Below are 13,876 nucleotides of genomic sequence, written 5' to 3' on the forward strand. Positions count from 1 at the left end.
GAGTGCAGTGGCGTGATCTTAGCTCACTGCAACCTCTGCCTCCTGGGTTCAAGCAATTCTCCTGCCTCAGCCTCCTGCGTAGCTGGGATTACAGGTGCATTCCACCACGCCCAGCTAACTATTTTGTAATTTTAATAGGGACGGAGTTTCACCATGTTGGCCAGGCTGGTCTCGAACTCCTGACCTTGGGTGGTCTGCCCGAGCCTCCCAAAATGCTGGGATTACAGGTGTGAACCACCTCGCCCAGATAGTTTCCTCTTTTTCAAGCAAACAAATGTACATGACTTTTATAATTGGGACAAAAAGGGAAATTGCTATATTTTATTAATAACTTTTTTTTTTTTTCCGGCTAGAGATGGTGGCTTACACCTATAATCTCAACACTTTGGGAGGCCAAGATGGAGGATCACTTGAGGCCAGGAGTTCAAGACCAGCCTGGGCAATATAGTTAGACCTCATCTCTACAAAACAGTCTTTTTTAATTAGTCAGGTGTGATGCACACCTGTAGTCCTAGTGACTCAGGAGGCTGAGGTGGAAAGATGGCTTAAGCCCAAGAGCTCAAGGCTGCAGTGAGCTATGATCATGCCGCTGCACTCCAGTCTGGGTGACAGAACAAGACCCTATCTCAAAATATCAAAAACATAAGATATTTTCTGTTTAAGTCTTTGTATATAACATGAGATAGGAGTCTAAAATAGAATAAAACAGTAGAGGCCAGGCACCATGGCTCACAGCTATAATCCCAGTACTTTAGGAATCTGAGGCAGGGGGATCACTTAAACCCAAGAGTTTGAACTGCAGTGGGCAATGATCGCTCCCCTACACTCCAGCCTGGGTGACAGAGTAAGACTCCACCTTAAAAAAAAAATAAGCCAGGCATGGTGGCTCACACCTGTAATCCCAACACTTTGGGAGGCCCAAGTGGGTGGATCACCTGAGGTCAGGAGTTCGAGACCAGCCTGACCAACATGGTGAAACCCTGTCTCTACTAAAAACACCATAATTAGGCCAGGTGTGGTGGCTCATGCCTGTAATCCCAGCACTTTGAGAGGCAGAGGCAGGTGGATCATGAGGTCAGGAGTTCAAGACCAGCCTGGCCAACATAGTGAAATCCTGTCTCTACTAAAAATACAAAAATTAGCTGGGCATGGTGGCACAAGCCTGTAGTCCCAGCTACTGTGGAGGCTGAGGCAGGAGAATCACTTGAACCCGGGAGGTGGAGGTTGCAGTAAGCCGAGATCGCACCACTGCCCTCCAGCCTGGGTGACAGAGTGAGACTCTGTCTCAGAAAAAGAAACACACACACACACACACACACACACACAAATTAGCTAGGTGTGGTGGCACATGCCTGTAATCCCAGCTACTTGGGAGGCTTAGACATGAGAATCACTTGAACTTGGGAGGCAGAGGTTGCAGTTAACTGAGATTGCACTACTACACTCCAGCCTGGTGACAGAGCGAGACTCCATCTCTAAATAAATCGATATATGAAGAAATAAGTAAAAATAACAACCAAATAATAAAACAGTGGAGTTTATCCAAAGAGAAAGAGACTCTTAGAACTGAGAAAAGGGGCGCTGTTTGGCTCTAGGACACCCAAACCCTGCTCTCGGAGTCACGTCCCCTTCCCAGAGGCTACTGAGAGAGTCCAAGCAAAGCTTACATGTGGGGAAACTAAGTCTCAGAGGGGTGAAGGTATTGCTCAGGTCCACTTGCCCAGTTTTCATGGCCCATGCCCCCATGCCCTGCCCCACTCACCTCCCAATCTCCGAGCACTGCTTGGCATCTGCAGCCACGGCAGCCCTGGCGTACACATGGTTGTCAGGTTCCTTGGAGGCCGAGGGCAGCCAGACACAGAGGCCAACAATGACCAGCACCAGGACCACGGCCAGCAGGCCCAGCACCACTAACCTCTTCTTCATGGCTCTGCTGCACCCACAGGGTAAGAAGCAGGGTCAGGTCCAGCCTCAGACATTCCCTGGTCCCTCCCCAACAGGGCACAGTCGAAAGTCAGGCCTCAGAAACACAGGCCCAGTGTCTCCTTCCCACTTCCCAGAACTCGTGCAGGCTGTCCGGCCCCTAGACCTTTGCCCAGGCCATGCCCTCTGTCAGAAGCTCTGGGCCTCATCTCTGCCCTCCCAAATCCTCCCTGCTTATCTTCAGAGTCCATCCTGGTAAGAACCCCATCTCCAGCAGGGGCCCTTCCTGGGAGCCCCCATATTTCCACACCCCTCTTTCTGCAGGGCCTTGCCTACCTTCTCACAGTGGCTGAGCCTCCACTGCTTAGGGAGAAGCTCTGGTAGGGACGGGCCTGGCCTGGTTTCTCTTGTGTCCCCCACCTCAGCCCAGAGTCTGGCACTGTCCAGGAGTCTCCTGAGGACCCTCCACCCCACCTGCAGCATGGGGTTTAGCTTCCATAGTGCCCACAATCAGAGTACCCCACAGATTCACTGCCACGGAGCCAGGACTTACTGTCCAGCAGCAGACGGGGGCACCAAGCCTTGCCTGGGGTGTTGGCCACGAAAGATGGGAGGATTTGGTGGAAACAGCTGAGGAAATAACCAGGGTCTCCCTCACACTCTGCAGGAGAATGTAGCCACAGAATCTTCTTCAGAGACTCTCTGGTCAGGCAGCCTTCTCATTCTCCTAAAGGTCAAGAAGGTTACCTGAAGCGCGCGTAGCCCAGTCCTTTCTGAGGCACTCCGTGTGACCTCCTTCTGCCTCTAGCTGATTTCTCTGGTCTCCAGTTGAACTCTGGAGGCAAAGAGGCTGTCAGTAACACATTTGTTTCCATGAATTGTCTCAGCATATCTCCCAGGCACAGCTCAAAGAGGGTTTTGCACAGAGCAGGGCACGGAGGAGACAGGGCATTCCTGCACAAGCCCAGGATGTGCATGTGGTAAGCATGGCAAAGGGGGCTCAGGGAGCATAGCTAGCCTGCCCTGCTGTGAGGCTGGACTTGCCACTCACCTGCCGTGGGGCCTCAGGCAAATCAATGAACCATCCAGTCTGGATGACGGCAGCACCTCACTTGCCTTGCTGCTGAGAGTGTTGTGAATAGAGTAGGTTAGACTGTGGGAAGGGCTTGGTGAATGGTGGCTGTGATTATTATCATGGCTGCACTGGGGACACCCCCAGGAGGCCTGAGTGGCACAGGTCTCTTTCTCACTGTATGTCCCCTGTGGACTCCCTTCCGGGCTGTGCAGTAAGGTGCAGCAGTGACCCTTGGGAAGTCTCATGGCTATGGCAGTAGGTGACAGGTATGACCCCAACAGCGAAGAGGGATGTGGTGACAGAGGTAGGGGGTTCCCCCTTCCACACTCAGTTTCCCACAAAGTGCAGTGTTTGCCAGCAAGCCCCTCCAATGAGCCCCAAGCTGGGTTCCCCTCCACTCCACCCTGTCCCAGGGCAGAGCATCTGACCTCAGAGCCAGACACACTGTCTCAGAGGTGGTCTAGGAATGGAGCCCCTGTGCCCTCCCCACATACAGGGAACATCCAAATGCCATCGTGGAAGGTTGGCCACCTCCCCAGACTTGGCAGGCCTGGGGCCAATAGTGTGAAACATTTGACCGCCTCCCAGCCCTGGATGCAGACACCAAGAGCAGAGGGGACTGGGAGTAGTCAAGCAGCAGCGCACCACCCCACATCCCCAGCAGAATCTGAAGCAGCCCCTCATCCCCACCGTGACCACCACAGCCTGAATCCAGGTGCCACTTGTTTCTGACCTGAACTCCCTCAGAGCCCCTGCCTGCACTCCCTCCCTCTAACATCACCTGCCCTTCAGTCTTCCAGAAAGCAGCTAGAGGGCTCTGTCTGTCCAGCTACAGAACAGGTCCTGCCTCCTCCCTGCCCTATGGGACAGCTCACACCCTTCACCAGGCCTGACAGCCCTCTTGCCACTCCAACACCCTGGGTCCCAGCAGGGAGTCTAGGACAGGGTTAAGGGTTCCTGATAGAAACACCGATTCCTAGAGATCCAAGGAGACTCAGGAGCTGGACCAGCAAAGTGCAGTATCCATTATAGACACAGAACATTCCTATCACATGGCCAGATGCAGGGGCTCGTGCCTATAATTCCAGCACTTTGGGAGGCAGAAGCAGGTGCATCACCTGAGGTGAAGAGTTTGAGACCAGCCTGGCCAACATGGTGAAACCTCCGTCTCCACTAAAAATACAAAAAATTAGCTGGGTATGGTGGCAGGTGCCTGTAATACCAGCTATTCGGGAGCTGAGGCAGGAGAATTGCTTGAACCTGGGGGGCAGAAGTTGTAGTGAGGCAAGATTGCACCACTGCACTCCAGCCTGGGCAACAACAGTGAAACTCCATCTCAAAAAATAAAAAGCAAAAAACAAAACAAAACAAACGGACATTTCCACCACATGTCATGGGGCGGGGGCCTGGCCTGGTCGGTGCCCCCATCCTTGCATGACAACCCCCTGCACCAAGGAAGCTACCCAGTCCCGTCCACTGGGCCGGGTCATGCTGAGTGCCCTGAAAGGCATGGCCTCATCTCTCCCAGGCTCAGGGTCATGAGCTGAGCCCCTCCATCAGGGTCCTGGGGTGGCCCAACCATGACCCAGCCTCCCCTGTCTGTTAATCTGTCTACCCAAAGGCCCAAGTAGGCTCCTGGAGGAGCAGGGGACACCCAGCCAGGCTCAGACTGCCAGAAAGCATGGGGAGGGGAGTAGGCAGTGCTGGGCCCTGTCACTTCCTCCCAGGGCAGGTTAGCAAGGGAGGTTGGGCCCAGCCTCCCACAGGCAGATGTCCCCAGCTCGGAGGAAGACACCCTGCTGAGGCCCTGGGCTTCCATTTCCCATCCCTCCACCCTCAAGACTCACTGAAAGAATGTCCAAGCCCAGAGGGCTGGCTGTCACCCAAACAGTGTGAGAGCTGCACATCCTAGGGGAAACTGAGGCTAGAAAGTAAGTCAGTTGCCATGGTTGGCCTCAAACCCAGATCCCCTTCCTTGTGACCCTGATGGGCTTACCTGAGGCTTGGGGACAGTGGGGGCCCAGGAGAGCACCTCTTCCTCAGAAGACAGTTCTGGGCTGCACCCGCTGGGGAGGAAGAGACAGACTTGTCTGCCTGGGAAAGTCCCGGCCACAGAACTGGCTGGGCTCCCTCACTCTCTAGAGCGGCTCAGAGCCACGCCTGCGGCCCCCTGCAGTGCTCCTCAGGGGGCCTCTGAATTGGGACTGGGATCTGGGGGTGGCCACCTCCGAGGAGGAGCAGAGGCAGGGAAGGAGCAGGAGCAGCCGGAGGACCCATGAGCTTACCTAGTACAAGAGACCAGCCAGGAGGTGCCCATCAGCCCCAGCAGACAGTGGGAGGCATCTGCACAGGGTGCAGGACAGGCAGGCCTCTCACAGAGGTCCAGCCTGGCTGGGAGGATGGGGAAGCTGACGTCACAGCAGCAAGGAGGCGCACAGTGACTTGGCACGGTGACTCGGCCTGTCACCATGTGACTAAGGTTCACGCAGCCCTGGGAGGGCCGTGGGTGCCAGGTGCTGTGACCCGGGGAAAGGGCTTCCTTCCAGACTTAGTTCCCTCCAAAGGGCGCTGTCTCCCCACGAGCCCCTCCAGCTAGCCCCAGGCTGGGTCCTCCTCTGGCTTTCCCTGTCCCTGTTCAGAACATCTGAACTCACAGCCAGTGTCCCAGAGATGGCTCTGGAGGCAGTGGAGTAGTGGTGCCCCTGGCACCAGACCAGAACCCAGCCTAAGGGGCCTCACCACACCCTGATGTCAATGCTAAAGGTGTGTTCCGGGAACATGGCCTGGGGCCCTGAGTGCAGACCGGTTCTGCTGCCCATCCAGAAACATTAGCACTCCAGGCCCAAGGAACCACCTGAACAGCCCAGAAAGGCAGGGCCCAGAGAGGGCCTGAGCTGGCCCAAGCTCATACAGCCCAGCAGTGCAGGCTTGGCCACTTGGTAACTGCCCCAAGCTACTGCATGTTCCTGACCAGCCCACCAAGAAGTCTGAGCCAGGAACAGCCATGGGCCCAGCCCAGGGGACCTTAGACACTGCTGCCCCTTCCCCTGTGGCCCTCATCTGCCAAGGATATGGGCCAGAGGCTCCACGAGTCATGGCTCCCTCCCCTGCTCCTGGGCCTGCTGTGCCTACAGTGCCAGAGAGCCCCTGCAGCCTCCACCTGAGGTCTACTCCCATAACACCTACCCCACAATCATCCTTCCAGGCTGCCCCAGCTGACAGAAGGGGACACGAAGGCTGACCCAATATTGCTGCCTGCCTGGGTCACATAGGCCTGTCCTGTCACCCACTGCTCTCAAATGGGCTCTGGACAGAACCCACCAGACACACAACTGTGAGATCCTCAATAGCCCTAGGGTGGAGGTACCATGACCAAACCCTTTCCCTGGCTGTTCCTCCCCCTGAAGATCAGGGTGACTGGGAAGATGACAGGGCAGGAACCAAGGCCCCATGACCTGTCCCTGAAGGCTAGACAGCAGACAGGAACCTCAGGGGATTTGGCTCTGCTAAGTGGCTGCATTCCACAGCAGTCAGCTGGGAGGGGTCTAAAGTGGAGAGTCACAGGGCTCCGTCCCCTGCCCTGGCCGGCTCAGCAGTTTCCTCTCTGCCTGAGAGCATATGAGACATGCAGGATTCTCAGCAGCAGGTGGGCAGGAAGAATGACTGAGTGGGCAAAGGATGGTCCAGACCCCTGTAGCTGACCCCAAAAGGAAAACCCTGGGCTGGGGAAAGTAGGGAGACAGAGAGCTGCCTGTGATGGGGCACAGCTGAAGCGTGGAAGCAGCTGAGGGTTCCAGAGAGGGGAGACAGGAAGGGAGGCACTTTATCAAAGGTCATGTCAACAGAGGTAGGGCCTACAGAATGAAGGAGGCTTTTCCTCACATGCTGAGTGTGTCGCGTTCTGTCCCAGTCAGCCTTCTACCCCTTGAATGCAGACAGGGCACCTCCAGGGAAGTGGGTCTGGGGAAGCCATGTCACCTGAGGAAAGACTGCAGGGGCTGGCCTAGAAGTCTTCTCCAGACCCCAAAGCTCTTGTTCTGGGCACATAAGGTAGTGAGTTCCCTGTCCCCAGAAATGTGCAAGCCTCACTCACCCAGAGACACTGACTCTGGTGTCAGTACCACACACTTCCAACACATGTGAAATCACGTGCACACACAGACACAACTGAGCCTAATCTAGGCTGAGCTGAGCAGCTTCCCAGGATGCAGCAGAGAGAGGAGTATGAGGAAGAGGTAGACACAGCAGCCAGTCTCCAACCCAGCTTGATGGCTTTTTCACCACAACCCCAGAGCCACAAGGGTGAAACTGGAGCACAGCCTCAACCCCATTCACAGGCAGGAAACTGAAGCTTGGACAAAAGGGATTTACCGAGGTCAGCTGGCCCCAGGAGGTCTGCAGAACTGCAGGTAAGCCCAGCACCCACCCACCCCTTACGCTGACAGCCCCCAGCATGGAGTCACTATCCCTGGGTATGAGAACGCACAGATGTCTGAGGCTTCCCCAGGCCTGTCTACACCCCTGGACTGGATGCTTACCACCCAGACCTGGAGTTGGAATCAGTCTCTCACAGTTTCTACCCTTGCGGCACAGAGTTGACAATTAGAAAAAACACCCCTTCAGTAAGATTTAATAACCACAACCTGCTGGAAACCTGTTGAAAGAACTATATGTATCCCTATATAGAGCTGAGAGGTGGCAGGCACCCTCTGGAGTTGGGCAATGACCCCTCGCACAACCAGCCCTGTCCCACCCCAATCCACAGCCACAGACAGAGCCCAGGAGTGGGACAAGCATGGCCCAAGGACACAGGGTCCCCCAACCCCATCATAGCTCTGGCTCTACTCCAGAGCTGATCCCCCCACCCCCACTCAGGGCTGCCAAATCCTCCCAGGCCTCAGTTTCTCCATGCTGCACTCTTCCCTCTTAATTCCAAGAAGCCACAGCTGTCTCAAGGGCTTCTTTGCATAAGTCAGGTGACTCCCCCCAGCCCTCCTTCACCCACCCACATACCTCACTCAAACCCACTCATCAGTCAAGAAACGGAGGACCCCCCCAGCCCAGACTCAGTCGGATAAAAAACCCAGGGTTCTGCCCACCTGTGGGATCCTTCTGCAGGGTGCGCCCACACCAGTCTCACCCCCTTCACCCTGAAGTGCAACTCACTCCCACCGCACAGGCGTATAAACCGAGGCTCGGAGAGGAAGAGGAGCTCCTCTAGAGCGCAGCAAGCATATGGCAGAGCTGAGAATGGAACTCAGGCCTCCAGACACTCCTGGGAGTGCCGTGGCCTGAGCTTCCCCACCTATGATGTTCACCAGTTCAGAGAGGGTGAGTGGCGCCTCTGGGTCACACAGCACTGGGGCACAGCCAGCTGCCCTCACTTCCTGGCTCACCCGACTCCTGGTCTGGTCATCCAGCAAACCAAGGTAAGATTCCCTGCTGTGACCCAGCTCCTCCTTCCCTTCCCTAGTGGCCCAGGGGTGGGTGGGGCGGGGTGGGGGGAGGGAAGGCTTTAAAGGCACAGGAACTGCTCCAGGTGGGACACTTGCTGGCTCCTGGTCCCATCTCTGGGGCTGTGTGATCTGGGACGGCTGCAGGTCTGAGTCTGGCGGGGCCTCAAACCCTGAATGAGAGACCTGAGCTCTGAAGGCCTTGGGGGAGCTGAATGTGGCCAGGTTTCAGCGGGAGGCAGATTAGACCAAAGGTTCCCTAGGAGATGAGGCCACAGAGCTGGGGTGCAGCCAGATGCCCACACCAGGAGGGGCTGGAGATGTAAGCATCTGAGGCCCCACAAGGTCTGAGGAACCTAGATCACCTCTACAAACCCAGGGCAGGGATGCCTCTCCTAACAGGCCCTCTCCCCAACTTGCAGGGCTACAGGCAGGGTTCTAGGAACTGTCACTCCAAGGACCCTGGTCACCTGGGCTGAAGGGAGTCACATGATCCAGGAAGGTCCTTCCTCAACCCCCAATTTCAGGGGTCTGAGCAGACAGGCTGACAGAGGACCCCAGACAGTTGAAGCAGGGGGATGAGGCCCATTTGTCCATCATGCCCTCACCTGCTCTGCCCCACTCAATGAGATAAGATGGTGTGGGTGCCCCCACAGGGCTGGCAGGCCCAAGCCTCTCAGCCCTCAGATCGAGGTCCACACATGGTCTTCAGCCTGCCAGAATTGTCACTCTTAGCAAGGCATATGCTTAAATTCCTTCTTTCATTCCATCATTCATTCTCCCATCAAATCTTGGCCCCTCCAGATTCTTCTCTCCAGGTCTCATGCCCCAACCTGGCTGGGCATGAGACAGTATGGTCACCCCAGGGGGAAGAGCCCTAGGGGAGGGGCAGACACCAACCAGAATAGGGGCCTTGGGAATCCAGCCCAAGCTGGGACTGGATTTGGGGAGGATCTGCCAGGCAGAAGGAACCACCTGACCCTGAAGGCCAGGAAATGGAGCCTTTTCCAGGAAGTGAGGGCTTCAGCGGACCTCTTGACCACCCTAGGCTCTTCCTGAGCCCCGAGGTGTCAAGGCTGGAAAAGGAGGTGGCCGAGCTAAGACCTTCAAGGCCAGGGCAGTCTGGACTTTGAGATCCCTGGGAGGCTGGTGAATGTGTCACCAGGCCCAGTAACCATTAACCCTGGCTCACTCATTAAGACCCTAGTGGGTGTCCATTAGCTCCTTGACCAGTTCCAGGAGCCGGGCAAAGGGCAGGGGTCATGGGAAGAAGGGAGTGCTGATTGGGGCGCTAGGTGGAGGCTGGCTGAGCTGGCTGTCTGTGTCCTTGTTCCTTGAGGAGTGTTCCAGGGCCAAGCTGGCCTCCAGCCAGGGGCAGCTGCCAACACAGCCCGGGAAGGGTGCCGCCCCACCACCCTAGTGACTTTCATCTCCTTATCACCCCTGTATGCTGGCACCAGCAGCCCACACTGCCTCGGGGGCCTCAGCCTGACAGGAGGCGCAAGGGGCCAGTCCAGTGCCCGGCTCAGCATCCAGCCACACGGCCCCTCTGAGAAATGGGCCCACCATGGCCTCCAAAGCCCTGTCTGTTTCAACGGGCTGGGATCTGCCCCACCTCTGTATCTGAGAAAACAAGCTCCTGGCATAGGAACTTGCAGCCTGAGAGGGGAAGGGACCTGCCCAAAGCCACTTGGCAAGACAGTGACCCACGACACCAGGAAGGCTGTGCAAACCACTTCCTGCAACTGGCGTCTCATTGCAGCCCCACCCCACTGTCAGGTCCAGAAAACTGACCACACTGAGTTCCAGGAATCACCCAGAAAGCCTTGTGCCCTGAGTGGGCCATGGTGAGGGTCACGGCGGGGCGGGGTAGGGGGGCGCGTGGGGCCGTGACATGCCGAACTGCAGTCATGAAGCTCACATTGAGCGAGCAATGCTGATGGGTCCAGATGCAAGCCATGCCTGGCCCATACTCCAGAACTACTGGAACAACATCTGAGGGACCCCTGGGAGCCCGAAACCCAATATTATCCAGGACATTTTGTGTTCCCTGGTGTCCTGCACCAAGCAGACACTTGGTAAACTGGCTAAATGAAACTGACTTCAAATCCAAGCATCATAGCATTTGAGTCAATATGAGGATCACAGAATCTCAAGTGTTTGGTCTCTGATCTTCCAACATCCCAGAAAGGTTGGCTTACATACCTTCCCCAATGGGGAGCTCACTACCTCCAAAGACAATGGGACTATAGTTGGTTGGCAAGTTCTTCCCAACATTAAGCGCCAATTTGCCTCTTTGTAACACCTGCTGCAAGTGGGCCTGACCTCAGATCCTGCCCACTGTCTAAGGCCACAGAGCAGAGAAGCAGGGGCCACCCCAGATCCTGTACCTGACCACAGCCTCTCTGAGTCACAAAGACCACACTGAAGGGATGGAAGGAAGACTTCAGCCCAATGAAAGGGCAGGTGCCACTCAGTTGTGATGGAGGGAGGTCAGCACAGGCCAACTGTGGGCATGGGCAGAGCTCCTGTGGCCCCAGAGCCTGGCCAACACCCCCCGTGCCATCTGCAGCATTTGCTATTCCAGCACCTACCTTTCATGTGAGGACACAGGCTGGAGCATGGCCAAATGCGTGGGCCCTTCAGAACTGTCAGCTTGTGCATGCCTGGGAGCACCCAGCAGCAGGGCTGGCCCGGCACTTGATGGACCAAGTCCAACTATCAAACTCAGAGGCAGGATGGCAGAGGCATGGGCCCTAGAGTCCCTGGGTTCAAACTCAACCCCAGCCACTGAAAGTGTGGGTGTCTTGGTAGGCTTTCCCTTCCCTTGGTAGGCTACTTTCGAGGCCTCACAGGGTCTGGCCAGGCTCCAACACTGGGCCTGTAGTAGTTTCTCTCCTTTCCTGATGAGCACCTCAGAGCAGGACAGAGCAGAGCTGTCTTCCCTGCCCAAGGCACCCTCCACAGGTAGTATTTATCACATCACCTGCTAATTATCTGCAGTGTCTCAAAGCTCCAAGGAGAGGTTGGGGGTGGAGGAAGACTGTCCATGCCCCAGTCCCGACACCAAGCCATGGCCTGATCTCCAGGAGAGCCAACCCGCTCCTGTCTAAAGGCTCCCTGGTGACGCCCAACCCCACCTGTTCACACACAGCCCCCCGTGACTTCACTGATGCCAAAACTGCCCAGCACTTTCCACACACGCCATGCTCTCACCTGGACTTTTGGGGACCTCCCCCACCTCTTAGCAGCACCTTCCCAACTTCCTTTGCTTCTTGGATGCTGGGCTCAGGAATGCTCTCGCTGACGAGTCTGCACCCCTACTGGCTAATGTTTCAGACATGCCGGGTGGACGTGCCCAAGCCTGAGCTAAGCAGCTGCCTCCCCAGACCTCCAACGGCCAGAGCAGCCAGAGTCTAGCCCGGGGCAGCTGCCCCTGCATCCTCACTGGTCCTGTCCAGTTGCTCCCGCCTCTACACCCCACTCCCAGCCTCACCTGACCCCCAGTCCCCACGGGCCAATCCTCTCACCTGGAGACTCCCAGTCGCAGGCCCCAGCCCCTCTGCTATTTCCCTATTGCAGTCCAGGCACTCAGCATGTAAATCTGAGCACACCCCTCCCCCACTGGGAAGAAAACATTCTAGAGGCCCCCATTGTCCTACCTTGCTGGCGCCCATCCTTTCCTCTTTTTTTTTTTTTTTTTCTGGAGGGGTGTGCCTGGATATGAACCGTCCTTTCCTCTTGCTCCTTCCTGACCTTTGGGACTTTGCACTGGCTCCACTGTCATGGCCTGAGGCATTCTTCAGACACCAATCACAATGCTACCTCCTCCTGAAGCCCTCCGGCACTGCACCTCACTCTGCAGGCCGGCTGCTACTGCTGCCTCCTTCACAGTATCCACAGTGCCCAACAATCTTCACTGAATGGATGGATGCCAGCTGTCAGGTGGCTGTTTTTACTAAAATGCATCTTCTAGGACTTTACACTGAATCCACCTAGCCACCTGACAGCTGGCATCTCTAATCTTGTAATCCCAGCACTATGAGAGGACGAGGTGGGTGGGTCACTTGAGACCAGGAGTTCAAGACCAGCCTGGGCAACATAGTGAGACCCTGTCCTTAATTTTTTAATTAATTTATTTTTAAAAAGGCCTAAGAGGACAGGGTTTGGGGAACTTCATGTGGAGGCTGACAGGAAGGTGAATAAGAACTCATCCACAGCCAGGTGCAGTGGCTCATGCCTATAATCAGAGCACTTTGGGAGGGTGAGATGGGTGGATGGCTTGAGCCCAGGAGTTGACCACCAGCCTGAGCAATATAGACAGACCCCATCTCTACCAAAACTAAAAAAAAAAAAAATTAGCTGGGCATGGTGGCACATGCCTGTGGTCCCAGCTACTTGGGAGGCTGAGGGGCTGGATCACTTGAGCACGGGAGGCAGAGGTTATAGTGAGCCGAGTTAGTGCCACTGTACTCCAGCCTGGGCAACAATAAAAAACCCCAACTCATCCACATGTCCAACTCCACCAGGACAGAAACTTCTGTACTTGGGAGTCTTCCAGTCCTCACCCTATGTATCTCTTCATCTGACTGTCCATTTGTAGCCTTTATCTTTTTTTTTTTTTTTTTGAGACAGTCTCTCTCTGTTGCCCAGGTTGGAGTGCAGAGGCGTGATCTCAGCTCACTGCAACTTCTGCCTCTCGGGTTCAGCTGATGATTATCCTGCCTCAGCATCCCAAGTAGCGGGGATTACAGGCTCCTGCCACCACAGCCAGCTAATTTTGTATTTTTAGTAGAGACGGGATTTCACCATATTGGCTAGACTGGTCTCCAGCTCCTGACCTCAAGTGATCCACCTGCCTCGATCGCCCAAAGTGCTGGGATTACAGGCGTGAGCCACCGTGCCCGGCCTGTTTGTAGCTTTTAAAGTTTCCTCTGAGCTACTGACTTTAAGTGATGATAAAGTATGTCTGAGGAGAAAATAAAATAAAACATCCTTTGAAATAAATGGACAAACAGGTCTCCCTGAGTTGTGTGAGCCACTCTAGCAAATTAATTGAACCCAAAGAGGGTGCTATAGGAACCCCAACTAGAAGCCAGTTAGTCAGATGTTCCCAAAGCCCAGACTTGTGACTGGTGGGATGAGGGGTGGTCTTGTGGGACCAAGCCCTCAACCTGTGGTTTCTGAGGCCATCTCCAGGTAGACAGCATGAGAATTGAGTTGAATTGGAAGACACCAGCTGGCGTCGGCTGCAGAATTGATTCTTGCTGGGTGTGTGGGGAGAATCCACACATTTGGTCACAGAAGTCTTCTGTGATGATTGTTGTCTTGTGACAACAGAAGGAAAACACAGTAGTTGTGTGTATGTGTGTGTGTTGAGATGGAGTCTCACTCTGTCACCCAGGCTGGAATGTGGTTGTGCTAT

The 13,876-nt window shown here is 55.4% G+C and overlaps 1 protein-coding gene across 26 annotated transcripts in view; it reads right to left on the reverse strand.

The window, feature by feature from the left end:
- Positions 1-13,876, reverse strand: part of GGT1 (gamma-glutamyltransferase 1) — a 42,976-nt gene that overhangs the window by 14,391 nt on the left and 14,709 nt on the right. For 2 of the 26 annotated variants that reach the window (XM_031656422.1, XM_031656444.1), the window contains exons 2-5: positions 4,995-5,064; positions 2,975-3,043; positions 2,477-2,758; positions 1,763-1,933 (exon numbers count right to left, since the gene is read on the reverse strand). In XM_031656422.1, the coding sequence (XP_031512282.1) occupies positions 1,763-1,926 (164 nt within the window). In that variant the 5' untranslated portion in view covers positions 1,927-1,933; positions 2,477-2,758; positions 2,975-3,043; positions 4,995-5,064. Of the gene's footprint in view, positions 1-1,762; positions 1,934-2,476; positions 2,759-2,974; positions 3,047-4,994; positions 5,065-5,283; positions 7,215-8,097; positions 8,460-11,667; positions 11,688-13,876 lie in introns of those variants that run through there. The other 24 variants (XM_031656435.1, XM_031656428.1, XM_031656429.1 and 21 more) reach the window with 24 other exon arrangements.

This window comes from Papio anubis, chromosome 16, assembly GCF_008728515.1.
Source record: "Papio anubis isolate 15944 chromosome 16, Panubis1.0, whole genome shotgun sequence".
In the NCBI taxonomy this organism is placed as follows: Eukaryota; Metazoa; Chordata; class Mammalia; order Primates; family Cercopithecidae; genus Papio; species Papio anubis.